Here is a 26631-nt window from a genome sequence, read left to right as displayed (position 1 = left end):
CAGCTACTCTATAGAATTGTGATAATAAAATAAGATACTTAGTATGAATGGAAGTGTGTATCATAATGCTTAGCAGGTAATAGACTTTCAATAAATGTTAATGAAATACAAAATCTGCATTTTTTCCAGTTACAGTATAACAGTTTTTTAATTTTTTCATAGAATTAGTTAAACGATGTGTATTATATATACTAACATTTCTTTCTTTCTCTCTCTCTCTCTTTTTTTTTGGTTGGTAAGTAAATTGTGAAGATGGTTCAAAATTTTTAGTAGGGTTGAGCAGCTCTGATTTTGAAACTTCTGAATAGATCAGTCTGTTTTTTGAAAATATATTTCATTCAATAAAGCCTTAGAATGTACTCTGTGAAGCACTACTCCACTGAATTTTAAGTAAACATATTTTATGGAAAATTGAAGCCATACATTTCCGATTTGTTTATAGTTAAAATACAATTAACATTCTGCTTCAAGAAGTTTCTTAATAGTTAATTTATTATTATATATTTGTTCAAAATATTCCTTTTCTTATGAGTTTGTGCTAAAACCACTGAGTGAATGTTTGATAAGAACAGGATATGTGCATAGTCTCCAGGTTTTTCCCCACAAATTACTTACGAAAGACAAAAGAAAGACAGTAACTTTCCAATAGAGAAACATAACAGACACAACCTTAACAAAGTGCTCAAAGATAACCTGGCCTTGGAACAAATCAATGTCATCTGCCTTTTGGTATAATGCACAGTGAAGGCCCCCAAATCACTATGGTTATATTTCTGCCAAAAATGCGCAACCTGAGTCTAATCATAAGGAAACAACAGACAAACCCAATTTGGGAGACATTCTGCAAAATAACTGGCCTATACTCTTCAAAAATGTCAAGGTCAAGAAACACAAAGAAAGGCTAAGAAACTCTTCTATATTGAAGGAAAGGAAAAGATTATGACAATTGTCATGTAATAAATATGTGAACCTGGATTGGATCCTCAACCCAGGGGACAGGGGAGGTAGTAGCCATAAAGGATATTACTGGGGAAATGGACAGAATTTGAAACAGAGATTACCTATCAGATAATAGTTTTATCAAAGTTAAATTTGACAACTGTGTTGTGTTCATGTAAGTAAATATCCTTGTTCTAAGAAATACTCACTGAAATGTTCAGGAATTAAGGGATAGGATGTTTCTAGCTTATTTTCAAATCTAAGGAAGAATGACAGAGAAGGAGACACAGAGACAGATAAAGAGAGACAGAATCATAGAGCAAAGATGATAAAAATGTAAAGGGCATATGGGAATCCCTCATCCTATTCTTGTTACAACTTTTCCGTGAGTTTGTGATTATATCATAATAAAATATTAACCAAAAAAAATGCCTCCCTCTGAAAAAAACTTCATGTGGCTTAGTGTTAGATATTCAAATATGATGGTTGAATGGTCAATTATTCATTGCTTACTTTGAAAAAAGTGAGTTTTCATTTGTTGAATAATTAAAAAACACCAACTCAGTGACCTAAAACAACAACAATTTATTATTTTATCTATAATCTTGAGGGCAGACTGAGTTTAGCTGGGAAACTTTTCTTCATCACAATGCATCAGATGAAGGTATTCTGGGCTACTGACTTGCCATCCAGACTGAGGAAGACCCGAAAACTTTGGGGCCACATGAGCCACGGCCACAGTCACATTGTAAAGCACCAGAAGCACCCAGGAAGCCGGGGTAATCCTGGTGGTGGAATATATCACCATAGGATCAACTTAGATAAATATCCCCCAGGTTACTTTGTAAAAGTTAGTATGAGACATGACCACTTAAAGAGGAACCAGAGCTTCTGCCCAACTTTCAACTTTGATAAACTGAGGACCTTAATCAGTGAGCAGACATGGGTAAATGCCACCAAAAACAAGACTGGAGTTCCTTCTACCATTGATGTGGTGCGATCTAGCTACTATAAAGTTTTAGGAAAGAGAAAACTCCCAAAACAGCCTGCCATCATGAAGGCCAAATGCTTCAGTAGAAGAGCAGAGAAGAAGATTAAGGGTGTGAGGGTGGCACCTTCATTCTAGTAGCTTGAAGCCTCCTGGGGGGAGGTTCATTAAATGCTAACAAGTACTTTTCAAAAAAAAAAAAAAGATGAAGGTATTTGTTCTGCTGTGTTCAACTAAAAGCTCAGCAGTGGCAGGACTACACCCAATGGGTGGTCATTTCTTAGGGTTTCTCTTCATTCAATAGTTTAGCCTTAGCTGCTTTATAATTAGAAACTTCTTCCAAAAAGCCTGGGCTCAGAAGTCCTAGAATGGGTCCTCCACCAAATTCTATTGTTAGAACAAGTCACAATACAGCGCATCTTCAAATGGAGAGGAAATAGAATCTAATTTTTTTTTTCCCCCAAAGATTTTATTTATTTATTTATTTATTTATTTATTTATTTGAGAGAGAGTGTGCATGAGAGAAAGAGTGAGAGGGGAAAAGGTCAGAGGGAGAAGCAGAGTCCCCATGGAGCTGGGAGCCTGATGTGAGACTCTATCCCGGGACTCCAGGATCATGACCTGAACCGAAGGCAGTTGCTTAACCAACTGAGCCACCCAGGTGCCCTAGATCTGCTCTTGACATGAGGAGTGGTCTGTGCTTGAAGGGTTAGTTGGGAAGAATTGTTGGCAACCATATTGGCAGGCTATCTAGCACAGAGCCCAAATCAACTCATTTAGATGACTTGGAGTGTACTTATCTATGAGTATAATTTAGGAATATTGGCATATGAGATATGTGTCAAAAGAATTTTAATTTGAACAGAAGTTAACAGAATTTATGTATGAATTTGGAACCATTGATTATAATTTTGGATTAGATGCAGTCTATTATAAATTATTTTTTCATTATAAAAGTGTCAGTGTTTGATGCATGGTAGAGAAGGATATAATGACTAGTTCAGAACAAGTGCCTTGACTTGTTCTAAACTACAGACTGACTTATTCATTGTTGCTCTTGCCTCATAGGTGTAAATATTGACACAAGTACAAAGGGACATAATGTACTAGGGGGCTCCAGACCCACACTCTTGAGAACTACTGACCTAAAGAAATAGTCACAACTTATGCACAAGTCATACACCAGGATTTACTGTACTATTTCTGATAATAACAAGACATTGTAAATAATTTAAATACTCTCTGATAGCAAATGGTTAAATAAAATACAACGTATTCATATTAAGGAATACTCTGCAGTCATTAAAAAGAATGGATAGACTTTTATATACAGAAAACCCTCTAGAATATAGTGCTACTAGTAAAACATGGTCATATAATATTCAAAGTAGCCCATTTTTAAAAAATCCAAATATATCTAGACACATGTAGCAAGAGTTTCATGGGGGAGATAAAGTCATACCATGCATGCTATAAATATGTATTACAAACTTAGGTATATACACATACACACACTTTCAGATGCATACAAGGAGAGGGAAAATACTACACACTTAACAGTAGTGACATATGAAGAAACAAGTAGGGGGGTGGGATGTGGCCAACATTTTACTCTCTATTATTTTTTTTTTCCAAGATTAATTCATTTACTTGAGAGAGAGAGAGAGAGAGAACGCACTCACACAAGCAGGGGGAAGGGCAGAGGGAAAGAGAAACCCAAGAAGACTCTGTGCCCAGCACAGAGCCTGATGCAACGCTCAATCCTGCCACACTGAGATTATGATCTGAGCCCAAATCAAGAGTTGGACGCTTAACTGACTGAGCTACCCAGGCACTCCTGTACATTCTCTTATTATGCACCATAATCATGTATTACTTCTATTATCAAAAATTATAATAAGTAGAAAGTAAATGCTTACAAACTTTTATACAACCTATGAATTCATATACAGTTTACTGGAAGGAATTTTAAGAATGAAGTACTCTCACTGATAGCTCTTTTTCTTTATTCAAGAGTAGAAGATAGAAGAATTAGAATTTTAGTGAAGCTTGTACAGATACCCCTTGTCACTCATGTATATGCCACTTGAATTGTACTTTTGCTTATTGTTTTGTTTTGTAGTGAATAAAATATTTCTTGTATTTTTTATTTTTTAATTATAATTTTTATATTTTTGTATTTTTGAAATTCTTAGGATATGAAAGATGCATTGTGTATCTTGTGTTAGAGTTTACTAAAATATATTGAGAGTAAAATATGGAATGAATTTCAGGCTGATCTTCGTATAGTGGGTAAAATTCTTCATTGCTTATTTTGACTCAGGCAAGATACTGAGAAAGGTTGCAGCACATAAAAACCAAGCAATTCAGAGAGTATAAATGAAACAACAGTTCGAAACTATTTTATGTTATCTGTGAGAAGGCTTCACATATGTAAGAGAGAGTAAATAAGATAGATTATAATTTCTTTTTGTGGGCTACTTGTAAGACTCTTTGTAGTATTATCACTAATTTCAGGCTATTTATTAACATTACCAAATAAGATTTCAGTAAGTTTATTATTCATTTGGCATATATTTACTGTATGGCTACTGTGCACCAGACTCTCTTACTGGTGTTTAGGATATAGCAAAAACAAAACAAAGTTACTGAACTCATGGAGTATACAGAAGTGAACCAACATTCCTGCCCTCATAGAGTTCACATTTCAGAGGAGAGAGAGAGAAAATAACACAAATAAACAAGAAAATATATATTAGATGGTGATGAGTGATAAAGCAGAAAACATTAATTAGATGAGATCTTTCTGAGAAGTTTCCCTGAAAGACTTAATGAAGATTATGGGGTGGGGAATCCAGTTGGGTGGATATCTGGAGTCTTCCAGACAGAAGAAAGAGACAACAGCACGTATAAAAAGGCCTTGAAGTGGGAACATACTTACACCTTCCTTGTGGAATAAGGAGGTCAGTGTGGACAGAGAGGAGTCTGAGCATGCAAGAGTAACACCAGAAGAGAGTGGAAGGAGGGGAATTTGAAGTGTAGAGATAAAGACTTGTTGAATTTGAGATTCATAGAAGATTTTTAAGTGGAGGTGATAAGTAGGTAGTATACATTTGAGGAATTATGTTACCCACAGAAGGCATTTAAAGGCCTAAAACAGAGGGTGCCTGGGTGGCTCAGTCGGTAAAGCATCTACCTTCAGCTCAAGTCACCATCCCAGGGTTTTGGGATCAAGCCTCGCATCAGACTTCCTGCTGACTCTCCCTCTCCCCCGCCAACCCTGCTGCTGCTTTTGCTCGCACTCTTGCTAGTAAATAAACAAATAAATAAACAAAATCTTAAAAAAAATAATAAAATGAAGGCCTAAAACTGGATGAGATCACCAGGGAGGGTAGACCAAATAGAGAATGTTGGAGACCTGGTTCATGGGAGAGGGAACTGAGCACACACACAACTAATAAAAAGGACTCCCACCCATCACGTAAGACAACTCTTTAGAGGAATTTTCCCTCTCGCTTTAGAAAACTGAAAATATCTTTTAAAGTTCGTCATATACATATCCAAAGAATGAGCAGTTCCATTTCTAATTATATTCAGAAGAAATGAGAACATTTTTTTCTCCAAAGACATAAGAAAAGACACAAGAATATTCATAGCAGTATTATTTATAACAGCCTTAAACCAGAAACTTCCCAGATGCCATTAACAGTAACAGTGGTGTTAGAGGTCAGCGGAGTGGTTTTGGGTGAGGGTGGATAATGTCTGGAAAGGGGCAAGTGGAAGGCAAGGGACTTCAGGATCTATACATTTGTCTGCATCTAATACGTCAAAAATGCATTTGCATTAAAAAATAATTTGGTAAATGAATGGTTTTTGCTCTAAGAATACTTATTACTTCTTGTCAGTACATGTCCTAGAATTGACCTTTCCAAAGTTCGTTCTTTCAACATATAGTTTAGTCCCTGCCTACTACATACTAGATCCTACGGTAGGCACAGGAGATACAGAGATAAACAGAAAGTTTTAGTTTATCTTTCTTCATGCAGTTTACAGTATAGTTTATTTACTTTGAGCAAAAGAATATTACTGTCACCATTTCCATGTAAGCTTTCACCAGAATTCATTGGTGGAATGCTCTGTGGTCCAATTTTTTTGTTTGTTCATTACTTTTAACTATTTCCTTGACCAGAAAGTCCCTGTATTTAGATAAAACTTTATATGTCAGAATTTCCTACTAGTCTCTAGAGGCTGGTGATGTCAAATTTACTGTTTCCAAAGTAAGATATTTAAATTTGATCATATCTAAGCTCTGTGAAAGGATTACATTTTATTGAGACTACATTTCTTCTGAGTTTTTTCCTTAATGAGTAAGTGATTTACGAAAATGCATGCTCTACATTTTCTTCCTTTAAGACTTATGTGAGACCTTATCAGCTCCCCATATTTCTTTTGGAAGGACACAAAAGGGACATCATTATCTACTCCCCTATCTTTAAATGTGAGAAGCATGTGTCCAATTAAATCTAGTGCTTCCTCTTCATTGTTCTGTATGAATAATTAACCTTTCTAAGTGCTGACATCAGGAAGGTTTGAATCCTCCTTTCTTCCAAGGGAAAAATAAAATGAAGAACAGAACTGATGCTTCTTTGAAGTTTTCATTTTAATCATTTTGAAAGACGGTTAATAATAATAAAGTATGAGTGTTAAAATCCAACACGTTGATTCTGGAAAGTATTACTTTATTTATTCCTTGGTGATAATGATTTTATTATTAATGTGAGCTTCTCTAAAGTAATAATGTTCTCTAATGCAATCATTTAGAACAATATGGTCACCAATCTACTTTCATTAGTCACATGGGAACATTATAAATCAATTTATATGATCTTTGCAATTGAAACTTGCTGGATGCCAGCTGTGTCAATTTCTGTTAATTATCATCCTTTTAAACCTCGTTCTTTCTGTAAGTAAGATATGCACTTTAGGACTTTTTTTTTTTATAGTTTAAATTGTTCTGCTCATCCTCCTACAGGTCTCCTACAAGGTTTTGCCCCTCTAAGTTGATTTATAATGTAACCTTGTAACAAGGAGAAGCATTAGTTGCCTGCTGTTTTAATAAATGGCTTGTCAGCTATTTTACAACTATGGTTATTTCTTTGACTAGAGAAATTTCTAGATAGCAGGTCTTTGAATTCCTAATTATTTTAAAGATTGGCTGGACATTCTCGATCATATCTATCTTATGTGCAAATAAATATTTGACTGCTGCAGAAAAATGACTTTGATCTGTTTTGATTTTGATTTTACATGTTTCAGGTTTGCCATGGGCTTATTAGTCAATCTGGTGGGTTGAAAATGTAATGAAACTATCTCACATTTAATCTGTTAAAATACTACTTATCCTCTTTGATTTATTTACTCTGATTTATTTACTTATTTATTTATTTTGCAATGTAGAGTTTAACTGTCTTAAGAAGTCCATAAAATTGTGGAATGTGAATTCTTAGCTTCCCCAAATTTGATTTATAGTGATTCTTATTCTTATCCCAATACACACATTGAGTCTCTTCTTAAACTGAACATATAACATAGTTTCTCCTTGCTCCTCCTCCTTCATTTTTAGCTTCCGTTTCCCTTCCTGGTATCAACAGCCTACTCACTCTTCCAAACTGGAAACCTAAGGACCATTCCAGAAGTTTCTTCCTCCTCACATGCATCACCATAGGCCTGATGATTTCACCTGCACATTACCTTATTCATCTCTTTCTTCTTTATCCTTACAGTATTTGCCTTTTTTCAGGCTTTCTGTGTCTTTTCCAAATAGAGCTATCTTCTCAATCTGTTGTTCTCCCCTGCTTCACAGATGCTGACATCCACAGGTCACAATGATAGTGTTAGACATAACATGTAGATCTGAACGTATTGTTCTTCTGAATAAACTCTCTGATATTTAAGGAATGTATTCACCAGTAGTTTCCTTCTAGTTGGTAAAAATTTTAGTGTATTTTACTCTTATTTATGCTTTATACTTTGCTACATTTCTTGAAAATATTCTCAGTTCTTAAAAGCAACTAAAAGGAAACAAAACAAAACCATCCCCAGTGACCTAGAGCTCTCCCTTCAAAGGCTTAAGTTTCTACTTGTGAGAACTTAAAGATCCTCAGCACAGTATGAAGATCTCGTTAGCCCAAGGCACCCATGCACACCTCTAGTCTATTCTCTGGAACTTCTTGCCCAGCGTTTATTCCTGCCTGTGCTGTGCTGCTTCTGGCCTCCGTGCCTTTGCTCCTACTTTTTCCTCTGACTGCACTTCCACAAAGTGGCCTGTGTAATCTCTTCGAGTTGTAATAACATGCCACAGATTGGGTGGCTTAAACAACAGATATTTATTTTCTCACATTCTGGAGGTCTGAAATTCAAGATGAAGGTGTCAGCAGGTTTTGTTTTATTTTGTTTTGTTCCCACCCTTCCCTCAAGTTCTCTCTTGGCTTGTAGGTAGTTGCCTTCCGTCTGTGTCCTCACAAGGCCATTCATTCGTGGGCACCCATCCTTGGGGTCTCTTCTGTGCGTCCAGATTTTCTCTTTTTATAAAGACCGCAGTCTGACTGAATCAGGGCCCATCCTAAGTACCTCATTTTACCTGAGTCACATTGTAAAAGCTTTATCTCATATTCTGAGGTACTAGAGGTTCAAGCTTCAACTATGGATTTTGGCAAAGATAACATTCAGTTCCATTTTCCATCGCATTTTGTGCTCACACTTCACCTTTCATTTTCAAAGCACTTTGCAAATGTGAATGTGTATCTTTATAATATTTAACCACTCTAGACACCTAGAATTTCCTCCAAAGCCAAGACCATGGTTTTTGAAATTGCGTCTCTAAGTCATTAGTAATAATAAAGCAATAATAACAATAAAACAGTAATTTATCTTTCTTACCTTTTACTGTGTTATCTTAACATGACTCATTTATCATATGTCAACACCATTAAATTAGAACAGACTTTCAGACCTAAAAAGGTCTTAGAATTATATTCTAGAAATAGAACTCTTTGAATTAACATCTTGCTATCTTGTCATTCACATGTCACTGGTTACAGCACTCAGAATATTTTGTGGGTCTCAGACCTTACTTGTAACAGATGTACCTAGTGGCCTCAAATATTACCCAAACTTGAGGTCCTCAAAGAGGCAGTGTATTTTCCTAACACTGCAAAACACCTACTGATGAACCTGAATTACATTTATAGACCAGGCAGAAGGACCATCTTGAAGGTCTCCACTAATGCAAATTAGGACAAGGGTATCATTAATTGAGCCCCATCCCCCACTTATTATTTCAGAAAGACACTAAAAATCAAGAACTTGGTAAAAATTCATAAAATTATGAATACTCTTTGTATGTTATTTTCACTTTATCCAAAAATATCTGGCAACAAAGGAGCACTAATATTTATATTAGTGAATGAAAACTTCGGGGAAAACCTAGACCTAGAAGGATGCCGTCAGTTCTAACTGAGGACACTTGTGGCTTTGCCAGAGGAACCAGGGGAAAGCCGTGCTACTGAGAAAGGTCTCTGAATTGCCTTGTTCCTTTAATAACAGAAAATGTCTGTTGAGGCTGGCTGGTGTAAGGGAGAGAAGGTGAACTGGGCCTCGTAAATATCAGATCTATCCACTTTAAGCTGCCCTTGAAAAACCTTCAAATGTGTAAGTCACAGGAGTTCAAGTTTTAGAAAACAAATGAAACTACAAGATGCTGACCTTAAATATTTTAATCTTTAACACACTTAAAAAATAAATATGCTCCTTAAGGAAACATAAATATAATTTATATCAACCACCTATAATGTGCTCTAAGATTATAAGAACCTGAAGGGGCAGGACCATGGTTTTGACACAGTACACCCACTAGAGGTCAGATTTATAATACACAGAATAACAAGATCTAACATTCATTTCTTAGGCACTTCAGCTCAGGACTTTTCTGCTTGTTGTCTCATTTAACGTTCACAGCATCTCTGGTAGGTATTATTCCTACTTAACAGATGACTGGAAGCTCAGAGACGTTATGTGATTTACCCAAAGTCACACAGTCTCTTTGGATACACACAAGTATACATGTAACAAACATTAGAGTGGAGACTATAAAATTTAAATAACAATTCTCTTTTATTGAGATGTAATTCACATACCATAAAATTCATCCTTTCAAAGTATACAGGTCTTTTTTAGTGCATTCACCGTTCTACAGTAACCAGGTAAAAACATTTTTTATCACACCAGAAATAAGCGGGTAGTGGTCACTGCTTATTCTCTTCATGTCTTAGACCATGGCAATCACTAATCTACTTTAAGTTTCTGTGGGTTGTCTATTCTGGACATTTCAAGTAAATGGAATAATACAATATGAGGATTTTTGTGTCTGGCTTCTTTTCAAGGGTCACCATATTTTAACACGTTCCTTTTTATGGCTGACATAACATTCCATTGTGTGGATATGCCAAATTTTGTTTATCCACTTATCAGTTGGAGGGCATTTGGCTTATTTCCATTTTGTGGCTATTATGAATCATGCCATTATGAGCATTCATATACAAATTTCTGTGTGAAGAGTTTTACATCTCTCTAGGAATGAACTTGTTGGGTCATGTAATACTCATGCTTGACATTTTGAGGAACTACTGCAGTGTTTTCCAAAGGGACCGCCTCATTACACATTTCCACCCACAGTGAATGAAGGTTCAGATTTCTCCACCTGGCCAGCACTTCTGTTTTTTGTTTTTGTTTTTTTATAGCCATTCTATTGAGTGTGAAGTGGTATGATGGTGGTTTTGATTTGCATTTCCCCAGCGCCTGAGGTTGAGCATCTTTACGTGAGCTTATTGGCCATTTATAGATCTTCTCTGAGGAAATGTCTATTCAAGCCCTAATCTCATTTTTTTAAATTGCATTATTTGTCTTTTGATTGTTGTGTGCCAGTGATGTTTAGTGCATCTGTTGCTTTTCTATTTTTACTACTGCTTAGAAATACTTTGTTGTGTCAAGTCAAGCATTTATTTAAACATCCATTAATCATTTATTGTGTACTATGCCTGTGCTAGAAATACAAGGTCCAATAAGACATGTCGTATCTCCTGTGGATTATTGCAACGGCTGCCTGTTTTCCTATTCCCCAATCAATCTTTCACCCTGCATCCCAAATGGTTTTTCTAAAAAAGTAGATTTGATAATGTCACTTATTTCCTTCAATGCTTTGACTGTAAGACAAAATTCTAACTTTTAAAGATGGATTTATAAAGCCTTCACAATTTGTTCGACAATTTCTGCCAGATCTTCTTTGTGTACATCCTATATCCCCGTATGGGATAACTTTAGGGGTCTCCTTAAATACTCCATCTAGACATACTGAGTTTAGTAAGCAAGGAGAGTTAAGTGGGTCCTCAGTCAGAAATCTAAACCAGGTCTCAGGTCAAAATTAATCACTGGAGCTATTTTTAACTCTGGATCCCAAACAGGTGGGTATCTCTTAAGCTTGTGACCTGAGAAATCAGGCTGTGTGGTATGTTCCTCTTGCCTCTAATGGGACTTTTAAATGTCCAGTCTCATTTTCACTGAAAATGAAGAGAGCTGTGCACTTATGCTTGGGTCAGTATTATGGAGTACGGCCCTATAAGGAAGGTGGTAGCTGTAGTTAGTTATTGCAACCCAGGATGACATAAACTGTTGGTCAATAGCAACTTTCTCCCAAGGGGAGATTCTCCCTCCATCAACTTTAGAGAAACTCAGTTTTGGTTTTATTGAAGGCAGCTGTGGTTTCCTTAGATCTCCTGCCAACAGATCAGTCTCTTTTGGTCTAAGGAACTCACTACCTACTTTGCTGTTGTGGTTTACTGAAATTAAATAAATATGTAAATTAGAAAATACACTAAGTAGTTTCTTTTGAATTTAGGCATACACTATATGGATACACACAAGTATACATGTAACAAACATTAGAGTGGAGACTATAAAATTTAAATAACAATTCTGAAGTGTTTATATCTGATACTGCATAATGCACAAAAACCAAAACTCAAGTGACTTAAAACAATTGTTTTTCAGCTTTATTGACATATAATTGACAAAATTTAAGATTTTAAACTGTACATTGTGATTTGATATAGGTATACATTGTTAAAGGACTCCCCCCACCTAGTTAGTTAATACATCCATCACCTCACAATGTTCTCACTATATGTATACGTGTATATACTAATACATATAAGTTCTACTCTCAGCAAATTTGAACTATGTAATATCGTTTTATCAGCTATAGTCACCATGTAAACAGTCATTTTATTTTGTTCTTCATTTTGTAGGTCAGAAGTTAGAAAGGGACTATCCAGGTAATTGGCCTACCATTTATTTGTTATCACTTGTGGGGACAGGCTGGCTGATCCTACAAGATGGCTCCTTTCTGCTTCTTGGCCTTGTTCTCACCAGGTCTCTTACAGGCTTCAACAGGTGGCTTGGATTTTGCCTAGGATGGTGGTCTTAGGGTAGTTGTATTTCTTAAATAGCAGTAAGTTGTAAGAGAGCAGGCAGTAGCTACCAGGCCTCTTAAAAGCCAAGCCTGACATCGGCATAGCTGTTATAGCATCATTTACACCTAACTCTATTGATCAAGACATTCATAGTCCAGCAGAAACTCAGAGGGGAGCAATGGGAGCAATAGGAAAGAATTTGTAGCCATCTATAATCTGCCCTAAGTAGATGATCTGCTGGGCATATATATACCTGATAAACACAACCACCTCAACACCCACACAGGGGAAGTATCCGTATCATGCAGGATCCTCAGTAGTTTGCACAAGTATTGGTTGCCTTAGATAAAGGTGAAGTGGTATTCCACATATTGTGTGTAACTTTAACAACTTTTTTATATTTAATGGTCATGAAAATCAAAATTCTTTAAAGTTTTATTCCTTCTTTGATTTGTACATGTGTATTTTATGACCAGCATTTTGAGCTGCAGGAAGTGTGAACTATGCTTTTATGACACATACCCAAGATCTTAGGAGCATTAAAAATGGTTTATTAATGCCCAGGGTATCATTCTAACTTACCTAATACCTTTGATTTACTAAAGTCACAAAAGTTATGTTGGCTTCTTTTATGGGTATAACTTTAGCCACATGGTAAAGCATAGCTTCATACAGGTGTTTTCACATGTCTAGTCCACTGAAATCTAAGAAATTCAACCCTAGGGTCACAGAGAGAAGAAGCAAAAGACATAATAAAAACCACATGTTAACCATTAATGTTCATTTACCAAATCCTACTTAAACTCTTGTACTCTCAAAGCTAATTTCATCCAATTGCCTTTTAATTACAGTCTCTTGCTCAGAGTTGCAAATATAATGGCTTTTTAATATATCTTGCACTGTTCTGTGTCCAATGTAGGATGTAATCATGCAATTTATTCAGAGCTAGTGCATTAGGTAATTAAAACATAAGCACACACGGATTTCTGCACATGCATATTCCACAGAAAAGAATTTGACAAACTGCTTTTGTATAAAATTTTTTTAGATAAGAGGAGGATAGGAATCTTGTGTATACTAATGTATGTTGTGGCCAAGGTGAAATAAAGGAATCAAGTAGGACTGTTTTGGAAATCTGTGTACATATTGGAGAATGAGAAAAAAGAAACTAATTTAAAGTAGGAGTGTGTCTCAACACATTTTTAATTAGTCATAGTCTTGGTAGATATAATTCTCAATTCAAGTTAGTGCCCCATTATCCAAGATACTAGGACATGAACAGATCCCTCAGTCTCCTGCCCCTTTTGATGAACGAGAAGGGGAATAAAGTGAGACTTAAAATAATTATCACTAAAAATGATGAAAGAATCTAACAATTTTTAGAAGTATTTTGAGAGTGGTGATTACTTTTGGAGTAAGAGTTGATACATGCATGGGTAACAGATATATATTTACATTTCTTTAAATGAGCAAGTATTACTTTCGTGAAGTTGTTCACCTTATTTCACAGTAACCAGATTTTATATAAGACAAGTAATTAGCTCTTTTTAAATCATATATTTTAAGAACTGCATAGTTTTTAAAAAAGCTTATTATGCTGTATTTTTACACTTATTCATTCCATAATTAAGTGCCAACTAATTATGTGTTAGAGACACTAAGAAAGTGATAGGCTCTGCCTTAAGATTTTCATTTTTCTATGGAAAGCTATTTCTCTGGTGTTACCTTCTGACTAGTATGTTTGGCCATAAAAAAGAAAAACAAACAAACAAAAAAAAAAAAGGATACAGGGCATGAATCCAAATACCAGCATGAAAACAGAGAAATATTTGTTCATTTATCAGGAGTTGAGGTTTATAACATGCTGGTACTTGGAGACATGGAAAAATCTAGATGGGCTGATTAACTTTTTCAGTTTTCTCTGGATTATGTGTTCATACATCTTGTGTTCATTTCCTCCTCAGAATGCAAATGTAGAAAAGTGTGTATTCCCTTTCCAAAACACTAAGATTTTAGACAACGTATCTGCATTAGCTAATTCCCTTTTCTGTTCCTTTTTCAATTTTTCATCCACATGCCTTCTTCCTCTTAAATTCTTAGCAGTTTTAAGGGTCTTCTTTGGGAAAAACAGCTCGAATGCAAGCCAAGGAACACCTTATTCTCAAATCAGAATTAAACTGAGCCTTAGAATCCAGATACACCCTTTTCCAAATTGGTATTTCTTGTACATTTAAGCTTTAAGGCTGTAAATACTGAGCTCTGGGCCCCTCAGCTCCAGAAAGAGGTAATCTATGGAAGTAGACCAGCCTCTATATAGGCCTAGTCAATCTTGATCCCTCTTGATGCCCTGAGTCCCAGGCCTTAAGAGCCTGCTGCCTAAACCCCGCCATTGACTTGATCTAGTTTTGACTGCTCCCTATTTAATCCTCCCTTTTTGCTTAGCCTATAGAGATGCTATGTCCTAATTTAACTCTTGAGGTAGAAATCCAGGACCAAGTCAAACACACTAATGTCAGAGCAAAAACTAGACAAACATATGCTCCAGCATCTTTATCAAATAGCAAATTCCCATCCTAAATTCTATACTCAGGTGTTTGATTTAGAGGAAATTACAAATTTACGAATGGATTATAAATCCAATGTTCCTATTCACTTAGAAACTCAATACATTTCTATAGAAAATGATGGTATAAATCATACCAAATATGTTATAAATAAAAAATTGTTTGTATAATATTCGATAGTAATGGTTTGCTCAGTGAGGTAAAAATTTAAGCCCTTCATTTTTAACTGTTTTGATGTCATGTGGTTGTATTTTGGTATTCCTCAAATCAAAATTAATCTTGAAGTTGATCTGTTTATATACTGTTTTGTGTCCCCCTCCCCCCCGAAAAGCTGTTAAATTTATGGTACAATCATTACCTTCAATGAAGTCTCAAATCTTAACATAAAATATGGTATGCTGACTACTAACTACTTATAATGTTAATGCAGGGAGGGGGGAATGCTTTCCAAGTTTGATATGTTTTGCCCATCAGAAGATCATTTAAAAAAAAAAAAAGATTTTACTTATTTATTTGACAGAGAGAGATAACAAGTAGAGAGGCAGGCAGAGAGAGAGAGAGGGAAGCAGGCTCCCCGCTGAGCAGAGAGCCCAGTGAGGGACTCGATCCCAGGACCCTGAGATCATGACCTGAGCCGAAGGCAGTGGCTTAACCCACTGAGCCACCCAGGCGCCCGAGAAGATCATTTTAATCAGGGATTTAGTTAATCCCTATTTTGAAGCTAGAGTTTTTTGTTTTGGGCGCTTCTGGACCAAACAATTCCTCCACCTTATCCAGAATCTTTAATTACCTTTTCTGAATTTTCTTCCACAGAATGTAAATACCCCAGATTCTGTCCCAGAGTATCTATTTTATTAATTTTAATTCTGTTAAAAACAAGCTTCCTCCTTCTCTGTGGCTTTCCTGACTGTGGTCCTATTTCTTTCCCTTTACATTCAGGGTTCCTTTAAGGATATTTGCATACAGAGGTTATCATGATTTATGTAACCTGTTGTCTTTTAATGGACATTTAAGATATGAAGTTAATATTATTAAAAATATGCTTAATGTCCTTGAGTAAGTATCTTTGTACATTCATGAATATACTTCCATGGAATACAATTCCAGAAATGAAATTATTTGGTCTAAGGAAATGCACATTACAGGTTGAACCGTATATCCCCCAAAATTTGTGTCAAAATCCTAGCCCCAATACCCCAGAATCTGGCCTTATTTAGAGATGGGGTCTTTATGGAGGTGATCAAGTTAAAATGAGATTATTAGAATGGGTTCTAATTCAGTATGACTGGTCTCTTTCTAAGAGGGAATCTGGTCATTGACATTCATAGAGGAAAAGATGGGGTTCTTAGGGAAAACCACCATGTATACATGAAGATGACCATCTATAAACCAAGGAGCAAAGCCCGGTACAGAGCCTTCCTTCACTACACTGAAAAGAAACTAACCCCGGCCAACACCTTGACTCTGGACTTTCCGAAACCCAGCCCTCACCAATATTTAAGTATTAATCTTGGCAATGTTTTATTAGTTTCAAAGACAAATAAATGGTACCACTTTTCAATACACACCTCTTTGATTTTTAAATCTTGATTTTGCGAATCTCTGGGATTTTATTTCCTTTTAAATACCTAAAATGGATTCCAATAAATTGACACTATGAAATAACCATTCCAATCTAGCTATATGATTTCACTAGTTTTCTACAATGATTAAAAAAAAAAGCTAAAAATATAATTGAACTTTTAAATATTTTTAACTACTCATTCACTTACTGACAATCTACTGCCAACATTCTCTAAGATTATCACACGCTGCATGGTGTTTATTCCTAAAAGACAAAAGCTAAACAAGTGGGAATGACACACTTTAAAAACAAGTAAATTTCTATTTATAGCATGTGAAAGTAAGTTCCATATCCAGTAATCCAATTCATAATGTATTAAGGATTATGCTTTTTCAGTAAATTATTACGGACCTTCTTGTTGGAAACACGTAATTCTATAGTGTCCTAAAATGGTGTCATAAACTACTGGAGCACTATAGTACATTAAAACAAAAATATGCCATGTAGGATTGCAACTGCTTTAAAAAACTCTTTCCTGGAGACAACAGTAAAGTCCATTTGTCCCCAAATTACTCTTTTGTTAATATGCTTATCCTGTTAGAGGACTCTTTTCCGTCTTCTCTTTCACTGTTTTGTGTTGGTCTTTCCATGAGTTAAGAGGTGAATTTTCATATTATTGGACTGAGTAAACCTCTTGTGACAACTTTCAAAGGGACACACAAAACGTTTCTCCCCAGTGTGGATGCGGACATGCGTACGCAAATTGTAGTCTAGGGAAAAGCGTTTTCCACACCCCTCAAAAGTGCACTGAAATGGCTTCTCTCCAGTATGAACAAGAAAATGTCTTTTTAGTTTCGAACTCTCATTGAATGCTTTCCCACATTCTGCACATACGTGATCACGAGGACCATGGACAAGGAGATGCTTTCTCAGGGAAGCTCTATTCTTTACCTTTTTTGGGCATCCACTGTAAGGACAAACAATTCTTTCTGGAGCCTCATATTCCTTATTTCTTGCTGGCTTCTTTCTAGCAAATTCTGCAGACTGTTTAGGATTTGGTAGGTCAATGCTGGGTGCTCCTCCAGGAGGAAGCTTCTCGCCCATTACATACTCAGAATACTTAAGCTGTGAATTCTCTCTGACAGTCTGTTGAGGAAGTTCTTGTTTTGCCCCTTTCTGTGCACATTTCAAGGATTGTTTCAGAAGTGAGCTTGCTGTAAGAACCTGTTGAGAAAGCTCTTGCTCTGATCCTTCTTCCAGGTAGTTAAGGGACTTCAGTGAGTCTTCTTCCAGAATGGGTTCAGAAAACTCACCTCTTATTATGCATTCTATGTAACAGTCAGAGAAAGAGTCTTCTCCAACAACCAGATTGCTTGTCTCAAAGATCACACCTTCATCTTCTAAGGCCCATGTTGTGTCGGGATGTTTCTTCTGGACTGCCCGTGGCTTAGATGGCCTTCGCTTATCCCTCTTGAAGGGTCTTCTAGCCAGGCCTTTCTGGCCACAAGTCTTTGCCCTTTTCTTCAGTTGCTGGTCCATAGTGTCCTGTCTGCTTCTTCCTTGAATATCTGCACCAGGATATATCAATCACTTTTAAGTGACAGTGATCTCAGCAAGTTGTCTTCAGCAAACCTCCTTTGAGATAGTAACCTTTAGATAAAATATATTCCAATTTTAGAACCATTGTCAGAAAACGACCTCAAAAAATGGCCTCAAATTCACTTTTCAATAATGAAATGCTTCCATTTGTTTCTTCTCTGACAAACCCAAGAAAGTAAGAGAATGAACTGTAACATAGGCTGTATATCCTAAGATACAATGTAACTGTATCTTACTGGGTATCCCCACAAATTATCTGAGCTCTCCAACTGACCACCTACTATTACTGGGCACTATGTGTTAGCCCTATTCTAGGGTGCTTGTGGGTTGAGATTTATCAGTAAGTGGACATACAAAAAAAAAAAAATCTATGCCTTATGGTGTATACATTCTTGTGAATGCCACACATTAAAAGGTAAAGTGCTATACTGGGTGTCATTTGAATTCTGTTCCAGAAATCAGTATTATACTATGTTAACTAACAAAATTAAATGCTTCTCCCTCTTCCACACCCCCTGCTTGTGTTCCCTCTTGCTCTGTCTCTGTCAAATAAATAAAATCTTTGGGGGGAAAAAACCCCTGAAAACAAAACAAAGAAGGTAAAGTGTACAGAATAAGCAAAGGGGCTGGTAGAAAGAAATCCAGAATTTTAAATAGGGAGCTCAGGCAGGCCTTGACTGAGGTACCAGCAGCTAAAACTAGAAGTGAAGGTCACTTATTGTGTAATCCTGTTGTGAAATTCAAATTAAATAATGTTTACAAAGTACTTAGCACAGAGCTAATGCTGAATGGTTACATGAGCTAGTGTTATTTCACCTTTGTATTCATCCTTAATGTTGGGTCCTGGGATACACCAGATACTACTCTAGACCAAGGGTAGCATTTTTTTTTTTTTTTTTAAATTTAATAAAGAGCTTTAAGCTCTGTGGGCCCCATGGTCTATGCTGTAACTGTTCAACTCTTCTTTGTTGCATGGAAGCTGCCCAGATGCTTCAAAGGAGGGGCGTGGCCATGTTCCAAATAAAATAAGGAGAGGCTGGCTCTGCCCATGTGGTTTCTACTTCTGCAGAAGATGGCGATTCAGAGGAAAAAACAAATGAAATCCATGCATTTCTATGCACAGGGGAATTTGGCCTTGAATACTTTCTTTTTTCTTAAAAATCTAAAAAGCAGCATTATAAAAGTTATACCATGAATCTGTTAGTCTGGGAACCTTTTGCTTAATGTTACAATTGTGTGCCTTATAGAAGTTCTCTAAACTTTGTAGCAATGTCCTGCTGTAGGAACAAAAATAAATCCTGTTTAAAAAGGAGTAAATGTGGGTGCCTGGGTGGCTCAGTGGGTTAAGCCGCTGCCTTCGGCTCAGGTCATGATCTCAGGGTCCTGGGATCGAGGCCCGCATCGGGCTCTCTGCTCAGCTGGGAGCCTGCTTCCCTCTCTCTCTCTGCCTGCCTCTCTGTCTACTTGTGATCTCTGTCTGTCAAATAAATAAATAAAATCTTTAAAAAAAAAAAAAGTAAATGTGAAAGTAGTGGAGAGAAAATTAACATCTTGAAAATATTTTTAAATAGCTATATTTAAAAATATCACCTCAAAAGAATCATGCTATTTACGTTTGGCAAAAACACACAGCATCAAAACATGTTTTTCAATTGCTATGGGGAGAGTTTGAAATGCCTTCTTAAACATTTATATATAAAAATAATAAATAAATAAATAAATAAATAATGTTTAATGTAAATTAGTTTTAAAATAAATTATAAATAAAATACATTTTATGTATTTATATACAATACATAAATATTATATATATATAAATTGCTAAGGGAAGAGTTTTGGATTTCTTCTTAAACATTTATATATATATATATATGTTTTTATATAATATATACAAACATTTAAGAAAAAACTTAAAATACTCTTTCTTTAGCAACTGAAAAGCATGCTTTGTTTTATTCCATGTACCCCCACCCCCAAAGTAAATGGTAGGATCCTTTCTAGGTGTTTTTAAATGTGGCTACTTCAGTGTATTTTCAAGCTGTATGGGGTATCTGGGTGGCTCAGTCAGTTGAGCCTCCACCTCTTGATTTTGGCTCAGGTCATCATCTCAGGGTCATGAGATCAAGACCTGGTGGGGCTCTGTGCTCAAGATGGAGTCTGCTTAAGATTCTCTCTGCTTTTCCCCCAACTCACACTCTTAACCAAACCAAACCAAACCAAACCAAACCAAACCAAACCAAAAATACAATATATATTTTCTAGCTGTGTATGTATAATGTTAAATGGTAGAAGTATTATTTTCTTTTTATATATTTTTTAAAAGATTTATTTTACACAGAGACAGAAAGAGAGGGAACACAAGCAAGGGGAGTGGGAGAGGGAGAAGCAGGCTTCCTGCTGAGCAGGAAATCCCAATGCGGGGCTCTATTTCAGGAGCCTGGGATCCTGACCTGAGCTGAAGGCAGAAATTTAACTATTGAGCCACGCAGGCACCCCTATTATTTAAGGAAAAAAAAAAAAAAAAAGGTAGACTAAACCAGGAGACTATATTCAGGAAAATTCTGCCTAACAAAATCTTGTTCTCCTAGCTAGAAATAATTCTTGACTCTTTAAAGGTATAATGAATGTAACATCTTTGGAGCAAAATCACTAGCAATCACTCTAAAGTTTGAGTAGGACAGTATAACCCCTCCCACCCCATTCCATTTAGTCCACTCAAAGTAACTGCAATTTGATTGATTCCAACTTTTCTCTCCAAATTTATTAAATTTATTCTGGAGACAGAGATAGTATCTCCAGCTCTATTTATTTTTCAGCCATAATAAACTCTCCCTTCAATAAAGTGCCATGCTCTTCCCTCTCAGTAAAATACTACCCACCCTCACTCCTCCTTCCCTTATTAGCTTGGGCACCTGCTTATTTCTCATCCATTATTTCTGATGTCTGCTTAAATAGTACCTCCTCGGGCAACCTTTCTTTGATTCGCTGTCTCAATTAGGTCCCCCAGCTCATTGTTTCCATAGCTTCCTATTTTATACTGAATGGAGTCTCTGGTATTGATTACTTAAGGTTTGACTTACCTAATGGACTTTAAGCTCTGCTAGGGCAAGGTTCTCTTCTGTTTTATTCACAAGTTACAGGACTTAGTACATTTGTCTAATGAAATGAAAGGATGAATATCCATTAATAATCATAATGATGATACTGATTTAGCAAACCTACAAAATTATGTGGGACTTTGAATACAGTATGGAAGTTTCTAAAAGTTGGTTATCAGTGATGCCAAGATTGTTAACTAGATAGACAACTCTTACGAGATCAGGGCTGAAAGAGGTAGTCTCTTTATGAACTTATATAGTCCTTTTTTTTTTTTTTAAGATTTTATTTATTTATTTGACAGACAGAGATCACAAGTAGGCAGAGAGGCAAGCAGAGAGAGAGAGAGAGAGAGAGAGAAGCATGCTTCCTGCGGAGCAGAGAGCCGGATGTGGGGCTCGATCCCAGGTCCCTGAGATCATGACCCGAGCCAAAGGCAGCAGCCCAAACCACTGAGCCACCCAGGCGCCCCTGAACTTATATAGTTTTTACTTTTCTAAGCTAGATTCTCATTTGCCAGATCTGAGCATTACAGCATTTCTTGCATAATATTCAAGTTCGTGAGAGTGATGTATAAAATTTAAATAGTAATTTATTAATTTATAACGGGAAAAATTCCTGTTTATATGACAAGTACATTCTCTGTTGGTGGATATAACTACTTGGAAAATGTACTGGGTAAACATGGAAAGAGAAAAATCTGGAGGTTAAAAAATACATATTGGGTTGAGAGTAATGTAATTTTATATTTCTCAGAGTGAGATTTAAGTACTTCCAAGGTGCATCATTTACTTACTCAGTCATTTGACAAGTATTTAGTAGCAAACATTGTTCTAGGTACCAACCCTAAAGCATTAAAAAGATACTGAGGTCCTGGTTTTCATAAAGCTTTTATCTGTGTGAGATATAAATGTAAATAAACAAATTATTTGTAAAATGGTAAATAAAATAGTTGAAGGTTGAGAAAAAAGCTAGAAAATAAAAGCCATTCCGGTGTGCTAGGGAAAGGAAATGATGAGGCCATCTTTAGAAAGAATGTCTGGAATGGCCTCCAAGGAGAGGGAATTAGGTGGAGACTTGAAAAAGAAAAGTATCAGCCAGTGTAAAGAGATGGGAGAACAGTGTTCTTTCCAGGCCGCAGCAGGAGTACAAAGGGATTAACATGCTGCAGGACAGAGGAAGCCATGTCTATTGCACACAGTGGCTGGAAGAGACCAGAGTGGTCTGAGATAAGGTTGAGGACCTCGCAGAATCCTGGGAGCCAGGGGAGCCATTTGCATTTCTTTCACAAACCAGTGGGAGCCATTACAGAGGTTTCTTTCAGACCAGGAAAAAGCCTGTTCTGGCTGAGGTTAAAATGATTACTCAGGCTGGTGAGTGGAGAATAAACCTCAGGAGGCCAGGGTGAAAGCAGAAAATTCCCTAGGGCTATTTAGCAATCCAGAAAGAGCACAGTTTGTTTGGAGTAGGTGTTGGTAGCGGAGATGAAATGGCGGGAGAGAGGGAGAACAGAACCTTCTGAACCAGCGGGAGGATTAGGTAAAGGGAGTAAGGCAAACAGAGGGGTCAATGAGTAAGTGGTCCTAGGTTTTCACTGCAGTAATTGAGCAGATGGTAGTGTCACTTGCAGAGATAACCGGAGGAGGGAAGACAGGTATGCTCTCTTGATTTAATAATTTGAACATTTTAAGATTGTAAAGAAAAGTGAACATTTTAATATAAACATTTTAAAGCAAAATAGATCTAGCCATTTGTTGCAGTGAAATATAATTTTTCTATTTTTTTAAGCAAAATTTTAAGAATGCAGCTTTAAGGAAATTTCAACCAGGCATCTCCTTTCAAGAAAAGGTCTTTACTTTTCTCCTTTCTCTCTTTTAAGAGTTTGAGGCCAGTGGTCCAGAGCAGCTATAGTCAACGCCGTATAAACACTAGAAGTCTCCTGGCCAAGGTCCATTCCCCACTTGGTTCTAGGATAAAACGCTTCTGGTCCACGGTTTTCAAAACCTTTAACTCATGTTAAAAATACATTCTAAGGAGTGAACTCAATACCTTTCCTCCTAGATCTGAAAAAAAGCAAAGGTCCATGAAACAAGACTTACCTGTGCTACCAAGATGCACTCTGGTACCTCCTATCCCACGGGTTTCAAGTAAGAGTAAGAAGAAACTGCTACTCGAGCCCCTACAGCCCCTGAAACCAGCCAGTTAGGCCCACCCTCTTTTTGATGGACACATTCAAATTAGGCTACACCTACAGTTCAGCGCCCCGCATTGATTAGTTTAGGAACAGCTCTATCAAACCTTCAAAGGTAGAGCTATCTGGTAGCAGTGGGCGTGGTGGCGGGTGTAGCTCTGCTCTGCCCAGGTCGGGGTAGGCCGCCCAGGTCGGTGTAGGCCGCCTAGACCCGGCCTCTAGCGGTCACCTTCAGAGGAGCGCCTTCCTTACGGGGGTGACTCCTCCCTCTGCGAGTCAGTCCCCGGGCGCTGGGCCATTACCACGTGGGCAAACCTCTGTGAACCCCAATCGCCTAGCTTTCCCGTGTAGTAGGCCCTCAGTAAATGTCTCTTGAACAAATAAAAGTAGGTATAATCGTATTTAAACAGTTACTTATCAATGAAATGAAAATCCAGAGGTAGAGGCAGTTTTACCCTTTAGAAGTAGTGTTTTACCTAAAAGCATACCACACCTTGCCCCGCACTCTCTCTTACCCTCCCCCAAACTCCAGTCCCCACCCCACTCTACCTCCAGCCCCAGAATTAACTGCTTTTTCTTTTTCAGCCATTAATGTGACTGTTCATATCCCTAAAGGTAACACAACTCACTTTGAAAGCCGCGGTCAATCAACATTCGCCATTGGCTATGGTCTAGTGAAGTTTAATAGTTCGTGTAAGCACACAGACCATTAAAACAAAAACCCAAATCAATGTTTAAAAACCTCTTAAATTTTACTTGAAGCTGGTCTGCAATTCACATATATATCTGGGAACAGTTCTCCACACTTTTTTTTTTAAATCTGTTTAGAATAATTATCAATTGTAATATCGGAAAGTAAAAGATTATTTCCAGGAGGGGAAATATGTAAACTGTTTTTCTACAGTATTTTTCTGTCGTCTCCCTCACTAGGCATACCAGGTCCTCATCCATATGAAACTGAAATTACATAAAGCTTCCTTGCTCCTTACCTTGGAACATATTATTTGTAGATGAGTTTCTGAAGGCAGAGATTGTCAGAAACTACTTCTCTCCTGTTCTCTGTGGTACGGTCTGTATAAACTGTACAGACAAGTTTTCAGTTCGGTTTTCAGCAGCCTTTTGTTTTTGTTTTTTTTTTTGGTGATAAAAATGTTAATGTTTTAGGTTTCAATAAAAACACCACTTCAAGAATCCCAATAGACAATTCTTTCCAAGCCTTTAAATGGCAATGCCATTGTTCTTTAAAAGTCCCCCTTCTCACTGTAGGTATCTCTCTTTCTCTTCCTCTTTCTAAGGAATCACCATTATTTATATATATGAATAAAAACATAAATAAGTGACATAATCACTTATATATACTTTATATGTATAGATAATATATGTTAAACATATAAAACATGTTATATATTATACAAATACAAATTATATAAAAATGATTGTATATCATTTATTTATATCTTTACTTAATATATAATTTATATATAATTGATGATGTGATATATAGAGAGAGAAAAATACACACATGAGCTGAAGCTGAAGATCCTCTCTTTCATCTCATTCACCCCCTTTTTTTTTTTATCAGTCCCTTTACTGTCAAAACAGTGCATACAATCAGCTAGATTAATTTATACTACCTTCCTCACTACTGATTCAGTCTGTTCACTTGGTTTGTGCTGTCTGGAAACTGGAGACAACATATTTAGAAAATCTAAATTTACATTTCACACTCCACCTTCTACATAAATTATTTTTGCTCCCATTTTGTTTTAGTTTTCCTAAAGAAGTAAACCAAAAGGAAGGAACTCCTCTGTTGTCGTCAGATCTGAGCTTAAAGGCATTATCTCCAACATGAGTTAGGGAACCAATTAAACCCTGCGATAAAAGTGGGCTGCCTTTTGAAATTGGTACAAAGGGAATGGTGCAAGGAAACAAGTTAATCTTTTGGATTCCTGGAACTTTAGTCATAGCGATTCTACAAATAACATCCTGGCTACTTTTTTAAAAGTTGTAATTTGAAATTTTATTTCTGTCTTACAAGCCAATATTTTCCTTAAAAATCTTAGAATATGAGAACTATTAATATGCTTTAATTCACTCTACTCATATTTAAATTTTTTCCCCAGACAGGCCACTGTTCTAGGCCCGGAGGATATGTATTCCTGGCCTTTCTGGAGTTTGCAAGGTGAAGTTGCATGGCAGGAACTAGAGTGAGGCAAATAACTGGCAGTTTTCCCTGCAGCAAAATTTAAAGAATGCCAAAAAATTCAGTTATTAGAATTAATGATAGTTTAATGAAATAGTTCTGAATGAAATACTTTTAAAAGTAAAAATTAGTGAGGGGCTCCTCAGTGGCTGAGTCAGTTAGACATCCAACTCTTGATTTCAGTTCAGGCCATTATCTCAGCGTCTTGGGATCCAGCCCCATCTGGGTGGGGCTCTGTACCTGGCTGGGAGTCTGTTTGAGATTCTCTCCCTCTGCCCCTCCCCCCACATAAGCTCTCTTTCTCTAAAAATAAATAAATAAATCTTAAAAAAAAAATAAACAAAAATTAGTGCAAGAATCCATGGTAAACAAATACAAAAATTCAAATAAAGACAAACAACTGAATAATCATGCTTTGTAAATGTAAAATGAATGCAGCTATTGTTAGGACAAGGAGGGGTAGGTATTTGGTATTATGGGAGTCCGTAACAGGAAGCTGTAACGGAATCTAGAAGTTCAGGGAAGGTTCCCTAGAGCTGCTATGATCTGGAGGCAGATCAGAAGGCAAAATCCCCCCGACTCGCTTAACAAAAGAGGAAATAGCTATTTAAGGAGGGAGAGCAAGCGGGGTTATACAATACCAGACTCTCAATAGAAGTTAAATCTTCATCCCAAGAACAGTGGGAATGGACTGTTCCAAGAAAGCATGCTTCATACCTAAGTGCATATTAAAGTTAAACTTGTAAACTTTGTTTCATTGTTGGAGCTTCAGTCTATGTGTTACCTCCTAATAGTAATTGAATGCTTTACATACATTTACTCATTTTATCTAAAAACCCAATTTTTAAAATGATTATCATTACTATTATTATCATCATTTCATTTATATTTAAAAATGATAACTCTAGGGGTGCCTGGGTGGCTCAGATGGTTAAGCATCTGCCTTGGGCTCAGGTCATGA

At 36.6% G+C, this 26631-nt stretch overlaps 1 protein-coding gene and 1 pseudogene across 4 annotated transcripts; one reads left to right on the top strand and one right to left on the bottom strand.

The window, feature by feature from the left end:
- Positions 1–1588: 1588 nt before the first annotated feature.
- LOC309855307 (large ribosomal subunit protein uL15 pseudogene) lies at positions 1589–2065 on the top strand (annotated as a pseudogene). The gene has a single exon. The product of its transcript is annotated as a large ribosomal subunit protein uL15 pseudogene (transcript).
- Positions 2066–12011: 9946 nt separating this feature from the next.
- On the bottom strand, positions 12012–23532 carry ZFP42 (ZFP42 zinc finger protein). Of its 3 annotated transcripts, XM_082715530.1 has the most exons (4): positions 23376–23532; positions 21261–21336; positions 17533–18231; positions 12012–13172 (listed from the first exon to the last, which is right to left on the bottom strand). In XM_082715530.1, exons 3-4 carry the CDS (start codon positions 18118–18120, stop codon positions 13167–13169), a joined length of 594 nt encoding a protein of 197 aa, XP_082571656.1. In that variant the 5' UTR covers positions 18121–18231; positions 21261–21336; positions 23376–23532; the 3' UTR covers positions 12012–13166. The 3 variants fall into 3 exon arrangements, with proteins under 3 accessions (XP_082571656.1, XP_082571654.1, XP_082571655.1); XM_082715528.1 differs by lacking the exon at positions 12012–13172 and having other exon boundaries at positions 16852–18231; XM_082715529.1 differs by lacking the exon at positions 12012–13172 and having other exon boundaries at positions 16852–18149.
- Between the last annotated feature and the right edge of the window lie 3099 nt (positions 23533–26631).

This window comes from Mustela nivalis (genome assembly GCF_964662115.1).
Source record: "Mustela nivalis genome assembly, chromosome: 20".
Classification (NCBI taxonomy): domain Eukaryota; kingdom Metazoa; phylum Chordata; class Mammalia; order Carnivora; family Mustelidae; genus Mustela; species Mustela nivalis.
Note: the sequence above shows the minus strand (reverse complement) of the source record. Positions and strands in the feature narration are given on the sequence as shown.